The 13,620-nt window shown below is 29.6% G+C and overlaps 2 protein-coding genes across 4 annotated transcripts in view; one reads left to right on the forward strand and one right to left on the reverse strand.

Moving 5' to 3' along the window:
• Positions 1-9,931, reverse strand: part of vimar (visceral mesodermal armadillo-repeats) — a 46,187-nt gene extending 36,256 nt beyond the window's left edge. The window contains exon 1 of one of the 2 annotated variants that reach the window (XM_065511785.1): positions 9,330-9,915. In XM_065511785.1, coding sequence (XP_065367857.1) covers positions 9,330-9,336 — 7 coding nt within the window. In that variant the 5' untranslated portion in view covers positions 9,337-9,915. Of the gene's footprint in view, positions 1-9,329 lie in introns of both variants that reach the window. The other variant, XM_065511786.1, reaches the window with a different exon arrangement.
• A 1,171-nt stretch (positions 9,932-11,102) lies between these two features.
• On the forward strand, positions 11,103-13,158 carry LOC135961691 (uncharacterized). 2 transcript variants are annotated; one of them, XM_065513231.1, is made up of 6 exons: positions 11,103-11,325; positions 11,398-11,720; positions 11,873-11,960; positions 12,027-12,077; positions 12,145-12,629; positions 12,695-13,158. In XM_065513231.1, exons 1-6 carry the CDS (start codon positions 11,193-11,195, stop codon positions 12,854-12,856), a joined length of 1,242 nt encoding a protein of 413 aa, XP_065369303.1. In that variant the 5' UTR covers positions 11,103-11,192; the 3' UTR covers positions 12,857-13,158. The 2 variants fall into 2 exon arrangements, with proteins under 2 accessions (XP_065369303.1, XP_065369304.1); XM_065513232.1 differs by having other exon boundaries at positions 11,104-11,325; positions 12,145-12,623.
• Positions 13,159-13,620: the final 462 nt, after the last annotated feature.

The following is a 13,620-nucleotide window of genomic DNA, read 5'->3' on the forward strand; positions in this document are numbered from 1 at the left end:
TCAATACTTTAATTGTTAACTTTAATGTTAGTTTTTACTTTTCTTTAAGAATAAAATATTAAAAAACTTAAAACAAAACATCATTCTTTACTTTTTAAAAAAAAATTAAATTATTCGAATAATTCGATTAATTTTAAACGTGTGATCGAATTATTCGAACAAGTTAAAATCTCTTATTCGAATTATTCGTTTTATTCGAACAAGAGAAAAATCGAATAGTTTGAATACCCTAGTACTTGTCCTAGTAAAAAAGCAGAAATGCTTTTTATTGAAAAACATTTGATATTGTGCTATTGTACTACATTACCAGCCCAAGTACTCTATATTGTGAATACCGCTAAGATTTAATAAACTATGCCAAAACCGAAACCCACGTGATATACAACAAGTCCTTCAAGTGATCGATTAATTTTTAAAATTTTGTCGATTATTCGAAAGAAAATGTAAATAATAATAAATTATATAAAGTATCGTTAAAAGTCTCTCCAAAGTTTTTTCAAATTAATCTTTCAATGATTTTTTAAGGCTTTGGACTAAAATATATTATAATTATACCTTTATATAAATAAACTTTTTATTCCATAATTTCTGCAAAAATTAAATTTATTTCTATTTTTTTTATTAATTTTCAAACCGAAATTTTACAAATGTGTTTTTTTTTAGTTTTAATTTAAATTTTCGTTGTATAATTTGTGTAAATTTAAAAAGCATTATTTCTAGTGAATAATTTTGGTTCTAGAGATATGAAATATATACTATATTCAAATATTGCTCATACAAAAATACTAAAATAACCATACCAAAATCACCATACAAAAATTGCAAGGGGGAGTATTTGGGTATATAGAGCCCAATTATGAATAAAAAATTCAGCGGGAGTTTGTTCCCCGGGAGTTTTTTTCCCATTGAATTTGAATAGGAAAAATTAAAAAAAGGGAAAAACTCCTGGGGAATTTGTATTCATAATTGGGCTGATAGTACTTTTTGATGTCAAATAAAAAAGCAAAAAAGTTTTTAGAAAAACATTTCTGTATGGGGAAACCCTAATGACCTAGAGGTATGAAATATACTTTACGACTTATTCTCATACCTACCTACATACAAATTTTCATAAAAATTGGAGGAGTTCCAACACAAACATCGTGACACGAGATGTTTATATATTAGATAGCTCTAAAATAGTTATAAATTAACAAGTTTTAAAAAATGTTATATAAAAAGTTTGAGAATGATAGAAATTAATAGAAGATATCAAATTGAGAAACTACTATATTTCAAAGGTTTTTTAATTCATATTTGATTTTAAATATGAGATTGTTCAGAAATTAACTTTTCATATCAAGATAAGAAAAACGGGTAAGCATTTGTTGATTTTCATTATGACATCAACATTTCGTATTATCCCTTTGAAACAAAACCTAATAATCAACAAATTTATTTACAATCTTTAAAGTTGTTGTCAAAGCATCATTTTTTAATAATTTTTCAGGAGAGCGAAAAAAAACCCATAAAATTACAAACAAGTATCATAAATATCCAAAGATATTTGAAAATAGTGTTAAAATGGAAAATTCAGGTAGTAAAATTAAAAATAATTCAAAAAATTAAGCATAAGAAATAATGTTGGGCCAACCACTCATTAAGAAAAGGCAACTTACAAGAATATATACCTTCCTTTACCTAATACAAATACATATTAGTTTTGCTTTTATACAGATAAGGATCGTCGTTCACTTTACCAATATCTAACCACCCATTGTATTAGGAAAACAATTTATAAGCTTCCCTTATTTATTTGTTTGTTTTTGTTTTGTTAAAACGACAAAGATTTTTTTACACAGTCTTTATTTATGTGTCTTCTAGTCGATTTTTTTTATTTAAATAACCATTGTAAATTTGGGTTTTATTCATTTCACGCAGATTACATTGAATAAATTTATGACCCACATGCAATTGAGCCACATTTGTTGTACTTTAGAAACACAATTTAAAAGGGACAAACCTTTTAGCTTTTGGCTAATTTAAGTGTTAATTTATATTTATAACCACTTGTCTTAGTTTAACAATATTGTACTGCTACTGAGAGTTTCTTAAACGCGCCACTCTGCAACAATATGCCTGAATTAAGTCAACAGTTTCATACGTCTTTAATAATATTTATAAATTCTGTAAACTAATGAAATTTACAAATTCAAATCCATAATGCTGTAGATCAACAAACGATTTCTATATTAAAAATCATTCTCACGGAAGAACGATTTTTTTTAAAAAAAGGCGGGTGCTGCTTACCGAGAAAAGTTATATCTGTAAAAAGTTACACAATTACACCGCACTTGTTACCAAAATGATGCAATAATTCCACAAAATTGAAGTGAACATGTTTCTCAAAATTCACTTCTTGCATCAGCATCACGAATACTTCACCTAGCAGCTAGCCTCAGATTCGAATGAACATGGCGAGCGCCACATTCCATCAACTCGCAATGCCTATGGAAACGCAATATAAAGGCAAAAGGCTGGACTCGCTGATGGCTGCAATTGTTGGTGGTTGCAAAATACGTGAAAAATAATGTAAATCAGAGCGTTTAAAATAATATGATCAAATTGTTATATAGTTTTATGATAAAGTATTTAAAATACTATTAAATAATTATAAAAAATCAGCGAAATCGAAATAGAAGAACCAGAGTTATGGACAAAATACTTTGATAAAATACATTTCTGTGAATACAATGCAGTATGATAAAAGTACACAAAGATTCGGTCGTTAATTTATCCCAGCCACCATAAAAATTTCTTCCCGGAATATTGATTAATGGTACTTAAATGCCTATAGATTATTATCCATAAAAAATATTTTACCATAGGTCAGAAAATCACTTAAATACGATTGAATCTTTTAAAAATGCCGGCATCAGGAACAAAATGTGTGTACAGAATTTTACGAAGATCGGCCCATAATTGGTCATAGGTCCCATATATAAACCACACTCGATAAATACATTAACCTTCATAAATACCTTAACAAATATTGATATTGAACCAATATTTTACAAAGATCATTAATTTAAATTCAAAAATCATAATTTTTAATGTTTTAGGTGTCCTACTTTGACCTGACGTTCATATTTATTGATATTTAATTACATGTGGATCAGCCAGTATATTTTGATTCAAACCCACTGAGCGTCGTCATAACGAAACCTAGAGATTTCACATAAAATTTAAAGCCTTTATCTAGACTACACTAGGGAACTCAACCATAGCAAAAAAGCAATATATGTTTCTTTGAAATGCTGGGACATCAGCAAATAATTTTTAATGCTGAATAAAAGAGAACAAATAGAAAATTAAATACTTTAGAACATTTTTTGTTTACTAATTTTTAATAGTCTATTCCAAAATTCAATCGACTTTTGTTAGTGTAGTTCCACCACAATTATGTTTCTTTGACTTCCCCTTTTGATTGAAAAATTTAAGTTTTTCGAATTTCTTATGCCCATCAGTCACACAAATGCTAAGCGCAATCCTTATTTAAGAACCAAAATTTGTAATGCAATTGTTAAATGGTTCATAAAATAAAATGAAAACTTACCCATCACAAGTATCGTAACAAACCAATAACAACAAAAGCAAATAACAAGATTATAAAAAAGTTGCTAAAACTTATTAAAGCAAATGGTTTTAAAAGAGTTAGAAAAAAACGTATAATAAATAGAATTATTTATTTATATACATACGTGTATGTATAATTGTGTGGCTGGTATGGTTCTGAACAGTTGTGGTTAGAAATATAGTACATGTTTAATTTTTTGGATGGATTTAACATAAAACTTCTTAGTAAAAACTGTACATTTTTTGAATGAGTTATGAAATACTTGATGTTTTTATGGAGATTTTCCACTTGGCAGATATCTGCGTGATGTTTTTTAAATCATAGAAGTGCTCTTTCTCGAAGTTATAATCAAATAATTTTGTTTATGTGTTTCGAAACGATGCACAAGTTTTTAACAGAATTGTTTTACAATTAGCTTATCTCCATTTATTATAAATTTAGTTTTTCGGTTACAGTAACAGAAATTCAATTGATAATTCCAAAATTTGATTAAGTAAAATAATAATTGTTCATTTAAGTCAAACTGCGATATGTTTGGTTTTCAAATTTCCCAAGAGAATCCCCGAATTACATATGTATATAATTACAATGTAAATTATAAAAATTACAAACAAATATATAATCGTGATTTATTTTTTTAATTATATTACATAAGTAAGATATTGTGTAGAATTATAGAATTTTTTATTCCATATACTACTAATAATGTAAAATGTTTTATAGAATAATTGAATACAATACAATACTTTTTCATTTTGACTGTACTCACTTTATTGTCCCGAAATATGACGTCGTGGATGTTTAAAAAAACTGCACATTTTTACAACAGTTCACACTTAATTGCTCCTAAGATTTAAATTATACAACATCCATTTTTTAATTTATTTTAAAGATAAAGATATTTCATTTCATAAAAACCGATTTTTAAATCTGAGCTATAAGGTAAAATAAAGTTTGAAACTGGTAATAATACTTATGCATGTATAAATATAGACAAGAAAATGGTACTGTATTGCATATACACACCGAAAATCACCGTCCTATATCGCCCGATATTAAATTGGATAGAATTATCGGTGGAGTGGTAGAATGCGTAAAAGTTGATAAAAAGTATAGCCATGGACAGTTCTCAATGGAGGGAGTTTGTTGTTGTTGTAGCAGCATGAACAATTTTACAATAATCAATCTGGATTTTCTGGTGGTTCAGCATGTTGTTCAAGTCCAAGAAATTGTGCTACTTCAACAGGATGAGTCCATAAATCCATAGGACTGAGTGAAGTAGGGTTGGCTGAACAGTTAAATATGTGGAGGGTGTCATGAGGACCCTGACCACATGCTGGGCATAACTTAAGGACGGCAAGGTATATGCGGGACCAAAAGACAATAAGTCTGTTGCCCCATCCTGATCAAAGTTATGCCAGAATGACTCTTGTTCCACGCGGCAGAATCTTCTCCGCGTCTGCTATCGGTGGTGGGCGACCTCCAAGTATGACATTCATACGGTATCCTGCCACCGCGGAATTGATGACGTCTCTGTGAATATCGTTCAAACCTGTCAAATACGAGCGGCGATCAAATGGATCCTGCACATACCTCTGTATGCTCTCCTCGTATTTCCGTAGGTCCTGTCTGACATGCCTCGGGGGAGACTTCAACTGTGTGATGTTGAAGTTTGAATGACTCATCCGATGACATCCCAGAAGGAACTGTTGCGTCAACATGACGTTGTGTTCCTTGACCGGTAGTACCTTGGTTTCCTCGTGAAGGTGGTGTTCGGAGGTAATTTGAATTCCCACGACAGTCGGTTCTACGTACCGGAATGACCCGAAGATCTTCGGCCAAGGGCTGTCAAACCAGCAACAACAACTATAAGGGAGTTCGATGAGGCCCTATGCAACTTAAAAGATCGAAGAGGATATATAGTATATTTTGACCATGTCAAATGTAAAACTGGTTTTAAACTTCTATCACCTGCAAATGAAATACCATTTGGCTAATTTTTTAAACTATACAATATATTATAACTAAATCCATTTCCCAAAGTTTTAATTTAGCTATCGCAGTTTAGGAGATATCGAAAAGAAATTAAATTTGGTATTGGCTAGTTCATTCGAATATGTCCTTATCTTTACATGTTAGAATCTTTAAAAACAATGTATGTTCTCTTGTATACAGCAAAAATCTAAAATGTAAATTCAATTACGAGAATCGGATTTCAATTACTATTTTTATTAAAGTTCAACCAATGGCAAAAATTGTTTTTTCCATTACCAAGTTATATGAAATTATAGAAAAATATTTAATATCAAGTGTAGTCAAGTCGATTTGTCTGTTATTTGATTATTGCAAAAACTTCGATTGCAATTTTAATAAAAATGTAATTAATTAAAAATAATAAGTAATAAACAAAAAAGAGTATTTTAATTTTTTTAATAAAAATGTATTTGAAAATCTAAAACCATGTCTAAAACAATTTTTGTTTAGACAGTGAATTTTTGACTAATATTTGTCAACATTTGTAATAATCAGTATGGTCGTCAAGGTTGCCAATTTAGCCATTTTTCGGCTAGATCTAGCGATTTTATTTTCATTTAGCCATAAAAAATGGCTAGATTTAATCTAGCCGGAAGATCTAGCCATTTTATTTTGTCCTAGCCTTTTTTATTTTAAACTTTTCTTGAATTTTTTTTAAAAATAAAACAATATTTTTCATCAAATGACAAAGAAACAGTCTTTTTAAAAAAAATTATTATATAGAGGATTTGATGAGAACAGGCTGCGAAATTGTTTCCAAAGCAAACACATCAGTCATATTCAAAAATCAATTTTGCATTTATTTAATGGATCCGATTTTGTTTATAAGTGTCCAGAAATTTGTTTAATTTATCAAAAAGGAACCAATTTTTGTTGATATTACAATATTTTAATCTGCTAAGAAATGTAATATTCTACATACTAGTAAAGTCGATCTCACTAAATAAAAAGACAATATTTATGAATTTGTATTCAGGTATTTTGGGTTTTAGCCATTTCTAGCCATTTTTAATTCTAAATCTAGCCATTTTCTGAGCTGAAGAGTTGGCAACCTTGATGGTCGTCTGTAAATACCTTTAATAAAATACTCAAACATTAAATTTTCATAAGAATTTTATTCGATTTCGACCTATTACTTAAATATGTATTTGGAAAATAATCTATTCAATTTGATTTGCAATTGCATTTTTTAAAACTGCAATTTCAAAATAAATAAAAAAGTTCCTAACCCCCATTATCACAACGTTAGTTATTATACCCTTCACCATGAGTGGCAAGGGCATATATAAGTTTGTTATTCCGTTTGTAATTTCTACATTTTTCATTTGCGACCCCACAAAGTATATATATTCTGGATCGTTATAGATTGCGGATTCGATATAGCCATGTCCGTCTGTGTGTTGAAATCAACTTTCCGAAGCCCCCAAATAACTTACATACACGATTCATACATCAATATCTCCGAAATTCTTCCGGCTCGGTTGCTATGTAAAATCGGTCCACAAATGTCTGAGATATAAGGAAAAAACCAGGATAACCTCGATTTTTTACCTATTTTTGATCTATATCTTAATTACTAAGTCATTAATATAGACAATATGGATATCTAATGATAGATATTTCAAAGACATTTGCAACGACGTATAGAAGACCATAGCAAGTTGGACCTACAATGGGTCAAAACCAAAAAAAAATATTTTTTAACTCGAATTTTGTTTTCACCAAAAAAATTGTTTTCACTAAATAATAATGAAAAAAATTTAAAAAAAAACTATATAAATTTTAAAAAACTATTTCGAAAAAAAAATAGTTTCCAAAAAATTTAAAAAACTACTTTGGAAAAAATTTTAATTTTGTTTACCTAAAAATATTTAAAATTTTTATTTTAAAGTATAATTTGGTGAAGGGTATATAAGATTCGGCACAGTAGAAGTAGCTTTACTTCTGTATTACCTAATGTTTTTTATGTTAACAGACAGTATAACTTTAAATTAAGAAATAACTAGAAGTCGTGAAAATGGGGCTTACTCTTTTAAATTATTGATACAATTTCAATAAACTTTAATAATTTAACTAACATACAAATACATATCGTCACCTAAAATGCAAAACAACGTATCATCAAAAAATTCGAAAATGATTTTATTATTGATTACGATTCACTACATCATACATATTACATATGTGTACAAAATTTTAAAATTTTACTATCAAAAATAACCATGTTATAACCAAAATTGAAACTAAAGTATCATTAAGTATATGATTTTCTTGAACAAAATAACGTAGGTATACGCTTTGAGTAATTAATTAATAAATCGTTTTTACCTTATTTTATGTAGTATCCTAATTTTTTTTAATAAATTTGTTGCAATTGAATATTTTTTGCATTCTTAATGAAAATTTAATGAAGAAACTTTTTTAGTTTAAAAAAGTAGTCGTTAGTAATTAAAAATAAAAAAAAAACATAATAAAATTAAAAAAATGCTTTTATTTAAAATAAAAAAAAAATAAAAATTTATATTGATGATACGTTTTTTTGTTTCAGAAAATAACAATTCAAAAAAACGTAAGCCACATATCTTAAAGTGTGCTTTGAAAAAATTATTTTTTTTTATAAAATATATTTCTAGAGTCATTGTAATTCAAATTTGAAAATTTTGTTTCAATATCTCAAGTAGTTTTCATTTTATATCGTTTTTTGCTTCTCCTATAGACTTATGAAAAGTGATGTTACGTTATTTTGCATTTTAGGTGACGATATGTAGTTTCTTATCTACACGATTTCCGAAATATTTCTATTTTACTGAACACAACTGTATGTAAATAAGAAAATCTTTTATGAATGTAAATTATACAATAAAAAACAAGAGAGAATCCTGTAAATCGTTGGATAAACATGGGATCATTATAGAATAAAACGAGTTTTGAGGAGGGGTTAGGCGATGAGCGGCGTCGATGCGAGAAAAGGTTAAAAATGGCTGGGTGATACATATAAATGTTGATGGAAATAGGCAGGAAGTGGGTGGAGGTACTTTGTTACAGTATTTGTTTATTTGTTACCAGATGATGACTGAGTGAATGGTTGGCTGGCTGGATGCCTGGCTGACTTTCTACGATGATGGAAACAGAAGCAAGAACAATATAATAAATATTGATTTTTCAATTGTGTGAAACTTCAAACCTATGATTCACGTTACTGTAAAACAGTTTCTATAAATATGGTGTAAAATGTCAAAAACAAATAACAATCCAATTGGAAATTAAAAATTCTTGACAATGTTATTTCCAATATATTTTTATGATCAGCCAACATTGTTAACAGTATAAGAGCACAAAAACAAATAGTAGTATTGCATCCCTAAACAAACATTAGATTTGTTCAACTATAACAAATTCTTTCCTACTTCTTTTATTGTTATTATAATTGTTGTTTATATTAAGTAAAATAAACACAATTGGTAGGTAGTAAAAGTGTAAATCTCATTTAAACAAAAAAAATACTAAACTAACAAAAACTATAAAAATGTAGCGAGTAAGTTCATCTGATCTGTGTGTATGTTTATCATTACCGGTGGAGTTAATTAATAAAAATAACAAATAATAAAAATAAAAAAGACGAGAACGTTTTCTGATTTTTTTCACTTCTTGAAATAAGAATGTCTGGAATTGTACTTACTCGCCATTGTTCAGGTTCTTTGGTTCACTTGCTGGCTGGTTGGGTTTTTTTCTTCTTAATTTGGTATGTTGCCTGTCTGGTCTTTATTCCTCTTTTTGTTTGATGATGGAAAAATTGTATGTATTTGCTGCTGCTGCACTAAAGAAACGCTTCGTTGCACTCGTGCTTGGCTGTTAGTATGTATTATATGTGTATTTATTTGTTATAGCTCTATTTTTATTTATGAAAATTCTGTATTTCGTTTTCTTTTCTCTATGTTTATTTAGGCATTACATTATTTTTCCGGTATAATATAAAAAAATATTTTATTATATACGTATGTATGTACACTTTTATCACTTGAAATGGAAAATAATAATAAACACAACACACCCCTTTTTTGCACACTAAACGAATTATTAATGAATTTTTTTAATTACTTATTAGCAAAGTTTAGTAATCAATAGTAAATAAATTTCCATTCAAATAGTTATGCACAACTACACAAAAGGCTTTGAAAAGAAGAAAAAACAAATCCGAATAAAAGCGAGCTCAACTTCTTACAGGATCGAGAACAAAAAACGTAATGTCAGTTTTTCCAATTCTGTTTTGTTATCTTTTCTTCTTCTCCGATAAATGGCAGGGTTGCATTGATTTGTCTCAAAACAACAGTGTTGTAAAGTTTTTAAATTTGACGCCTGCGGTATGTTCAGTGAAAGATACATACGTCGTACTATTAAATGACACATTTAAATGAATTAATTCATCATCAAGAAAATAAAATTAGAGTTGTTACCCAAATTTCTGGATCTTCAATCTTCCAACTCAGCGACATGGACATCGACAACATTGTAAATGTTACTACAAAAATTATACATTTATCAAAGCGAATTCATATAAGGTGGAGTCAGTTTAAAGTTATATCAAAATAAACGACATTAAATGTTTCACTTGTGGCAAGATAGCGTCAAAGGTGCATTTAATTAATTGTCATCGGGATCACAGCTGATTATAGAAATAGCTGGCAACAATGCCAAACTACATATATAAAAAATATACGCCGGTACTGCTGTCACCTTTTTAAATACACCTTGATAGCGTCGATTTGAGAAATTTTAAAATCAGGTATTTGAATTAATGCGTATTTTCAAACCTGCTGCCAATGTATATTTTTTGTGGAATTTTTCTCTTGAGAAATTTACAATAAGTATTAAAATCTTAACCTAAACTAAAACTAAAGTTGTTATTGCCGCTGCAATGTCCAACATGAGTGTACGTTAAATGATTATCTGGCCAGATCCAGTGTTTCCAATCGCCTCAGTCGTCTATGACCTTCAAATGACAGCAACTCCCTGGCAAGGGGATTTGGATGATCCATTGGTTTTGAAATGTATTTTAGACTGGAGAGTTTGATCTCCTCTTTCAACAAAATTATTCGATTTTCCTACTTTTCGAATAATTTGTATAAGTTAATTAATGTTATTCGAATAATATGATTACATATTTAAAATTATTCGAATAATTGATCTTTATAAATTAGTAATTCTCGTAATGTGTCTTTCGTCAAAAATTTTCAACTTCACATTTACCACACCTTCCTTCGGAGCTAATTCTACCAATTTTCGCTACTATATCTGAACACTACAATTCTGTTTCGAAATCAATTTCAAAATTGTAAGGTAAAGTGTTGGCATCTCTGTTAATAATACACCTTGCGCTGAACATACCCTATAAGAAAACACAAAATAGACAGTGTGAAACAGCTGCTGCGTTTACTAAAAGTTTACAAATTCTATAAAAGAAATATAATATAATTTATATTTTACTTGGCTCAAGTTGGTTGAAAAAATCGTCAAAATTACGGAAAAAAAGTTTAATTCTAAAATGCCGCCTGCATCGGGGTCAAATAACACCACGAATGCGGCGGTACAAGCTGCTGCGAAAGCAGAGCGCGAAGAAAAACTTCGCGGAGCTCTAAAATCATTTATTCACAAGGAAAGGCAGCGAAAAAAAGAGGGTAATTTAATTACTGGAGATATATGCTCAAATAAAATATTTACTTAATAAATCATTCGCTTTTAAATAATAGAATTTGAAGCCAAATTAGAAGAAGATCGCTTGCGGAAAGAACGTGAGGCTCGAGAACGTCAGAATGACATGACATTAGAAGAGACTCGTGGCCAGATTTCCAAGTTAGAGCAAAAGTTGGAAGAGTTGCACAATCAGAAACAGCAATTGTTCTTGCAATTGAAAAAAGTTCTAAATGAAGATGAAAATCGTAAGAAACAACAAAAGGACAATGAAATGTATGCTATGCAGGCTTTACAAGCACAGCAGGCAAGTGCACCGCAACCACAGGTATTTTTACCACCAGTCAGAGTACAACATCATCAAATGCCGATATTGACAAAGGTTTGTTTAATATTAACATTAGGTTTGTTATTCGAATTATCGTAATAAATTATGTATTCAAATGAATAAAATTATTTGGCCAATGAATACCAACATATTTGAATAAGCGAAATTAAACTAGAATAAATAAATGTTTAAAATTGAATTTACAGCCTCCAAATAATGCTCCCGTAAAAAGAGGACGAAGCCCTTCACCCACCCAACAGGGATACTACAAAACAACAAATTATTCACAGCCAAGTAAGTCCTAAAAACTCATAATTTTAATAAAGATTTCGATTATTAATTTATTATAATTATGTTAAGAACATGAAGAAGTACGTCGCGGTGCTGACTCTGCGAGAGTTTTATGGAATAGTGAGTTTTATTAGACAAACGAAAGTTAGTTTTAAATATGTATAGCAATTTAAATTTGTTATTGCAGAACCGCATACACAATATCAGACTCCGGGAACATTATTTTATCAAACGACGAGTAATGCGCCTCCACCACAACCTCCGCCGGATGCCAGAGGCCCAGCAATTATATATGCACACTATAATTTACCACTTCGACAGGGTTATCATTTGGAGTTACCTCCTACATCTTCAGTGCCCGTTCCGAAATCGGATGTACCAGGACAGAAGCCCACGCAAGTGTATCATATAAACTTGGATCAGCCCCCAATTTCTCAGTCTGGTGGGAGCGGAGTTGGTGGCGTATCAAGTGTGCAATCGCAGAAACCACAAATAACTATGGAAAAAATATCTGATCGTTATCACGTTGAAGTGAAACACGACGGACCCCCAACACATGGTGGACCACCACCGCATCAACTGCCCGAGGGTGTTGTATACACTCCCCTAATACCCAATATGCCTTTACATCCCAATGTTATGCAAATAAGTGGTGGCCCACAACAGGTATATGTAACGTCATTTACATTAAAATTTTCGGTTTTATTTTAATTTCATTCATTATTTTTACCTTTTAGAATCCGAAACCTGGCACGAGTATTGCTCAGGGTTATGTTCCAGGCCGAGGTTCGGCTGGTCATGATCCCCAACAGCTTTCGCGCCAACAAATCACTGTTATGTCGGGACAACCTGGACAACAGCCACAACAACCATTACATTATCCTCGTCGTATGTTTTAATTAAACCTGAAAATGTCACCATACCTTGTAGAACTTAGAGAATTAAGTTAGCTTTAAATTGTCAATGCATTAAAATGTAATTAAATATTTAGTCTGTTCAGAAACAAAACACTATTACTAATTATTACCAAATTTGACAAGTTTTGGAGAACGTGAACGCCAAAGTATAACGTGAACCATTTTCGATGATCATTTGTTGTAATACGTAATAGTGTTTAGTTACTGAACAGACAGACATATTTTATTCAAATATTTTTTAATTTTTTTTTCAAATAAAATAATTGTTTTAAAATAATTCAAAATATCATTATATTTTTTATTGTCTCTTCTGTAATCAAGAATTGTCTTTTCTTTCCCGTAATCTGTGTTTAATTTAAATCTTGTTTTTATATTAATAAGTCGATGTTATAAGCAGAAAAGAAAAATTGGTGAATAAAGCAAAACATCAGGAAAATATCATCTAAAACAATCACCCTAACTATGAAAGAAATTTTAAAGTTATTTTTTGTTAAAGTCACACTTTATTTTAAAATAGAATTGAAAATTAAAATTAAATTGAAAAAAGATTCAAAATTTTTTCAAACATATCGAGCCCAAGGCGAATTTACTGTACAGGTGGCGTTGATATTACATCAAGTACAACATTTCAATAACAACAAAAAAACAAAACAAAAATTTGTGAAAAAAAACAAAAATAAAATCAATTTAATAAAAAATAATATAAAAATGTAATAAAGTCAATAAAAATAACGTTAATTTTACAT

Source organism: Calliphora vicina, chromosome 5 (assembly GCF_958450345.1).
Source record: "Calliphora vicina chromosome 5, idCalVici1.1, whole genome shotgun sequence".
NCBI classification, from domain to species: domain Eukaryota; kingdom Metazoa; phylum Arthropoda; class Insecta; order Diptera; family Calliphoridae; genus Calliphora; species Calliphora vicina.

Excerpts from the sequence above, each read along its gene's own strand:
- LOC135961691 (XM_065513231.1), top strand. The coding sequence starts at position 11,193 with ATGCCGCCTGCATCGGGGTCAAATAACACCACGAATGCGGCGGTACAA. Across the intron at positions 12,078-12,144 it reads TGCGAGAGTTTTATGGAATA|AACCGCATACACAATATCAG; the intron begins GTGAGTTTTATT and ends TTGTTATTGCAG. Across the intron at positions 12,630-12,694 it reads GTGGCCCACAACAGGTATAT|AATCCGAAACCTGGCACGAG; the intron begins GTAACGTCATTT and ends TTTACCTTTTAG.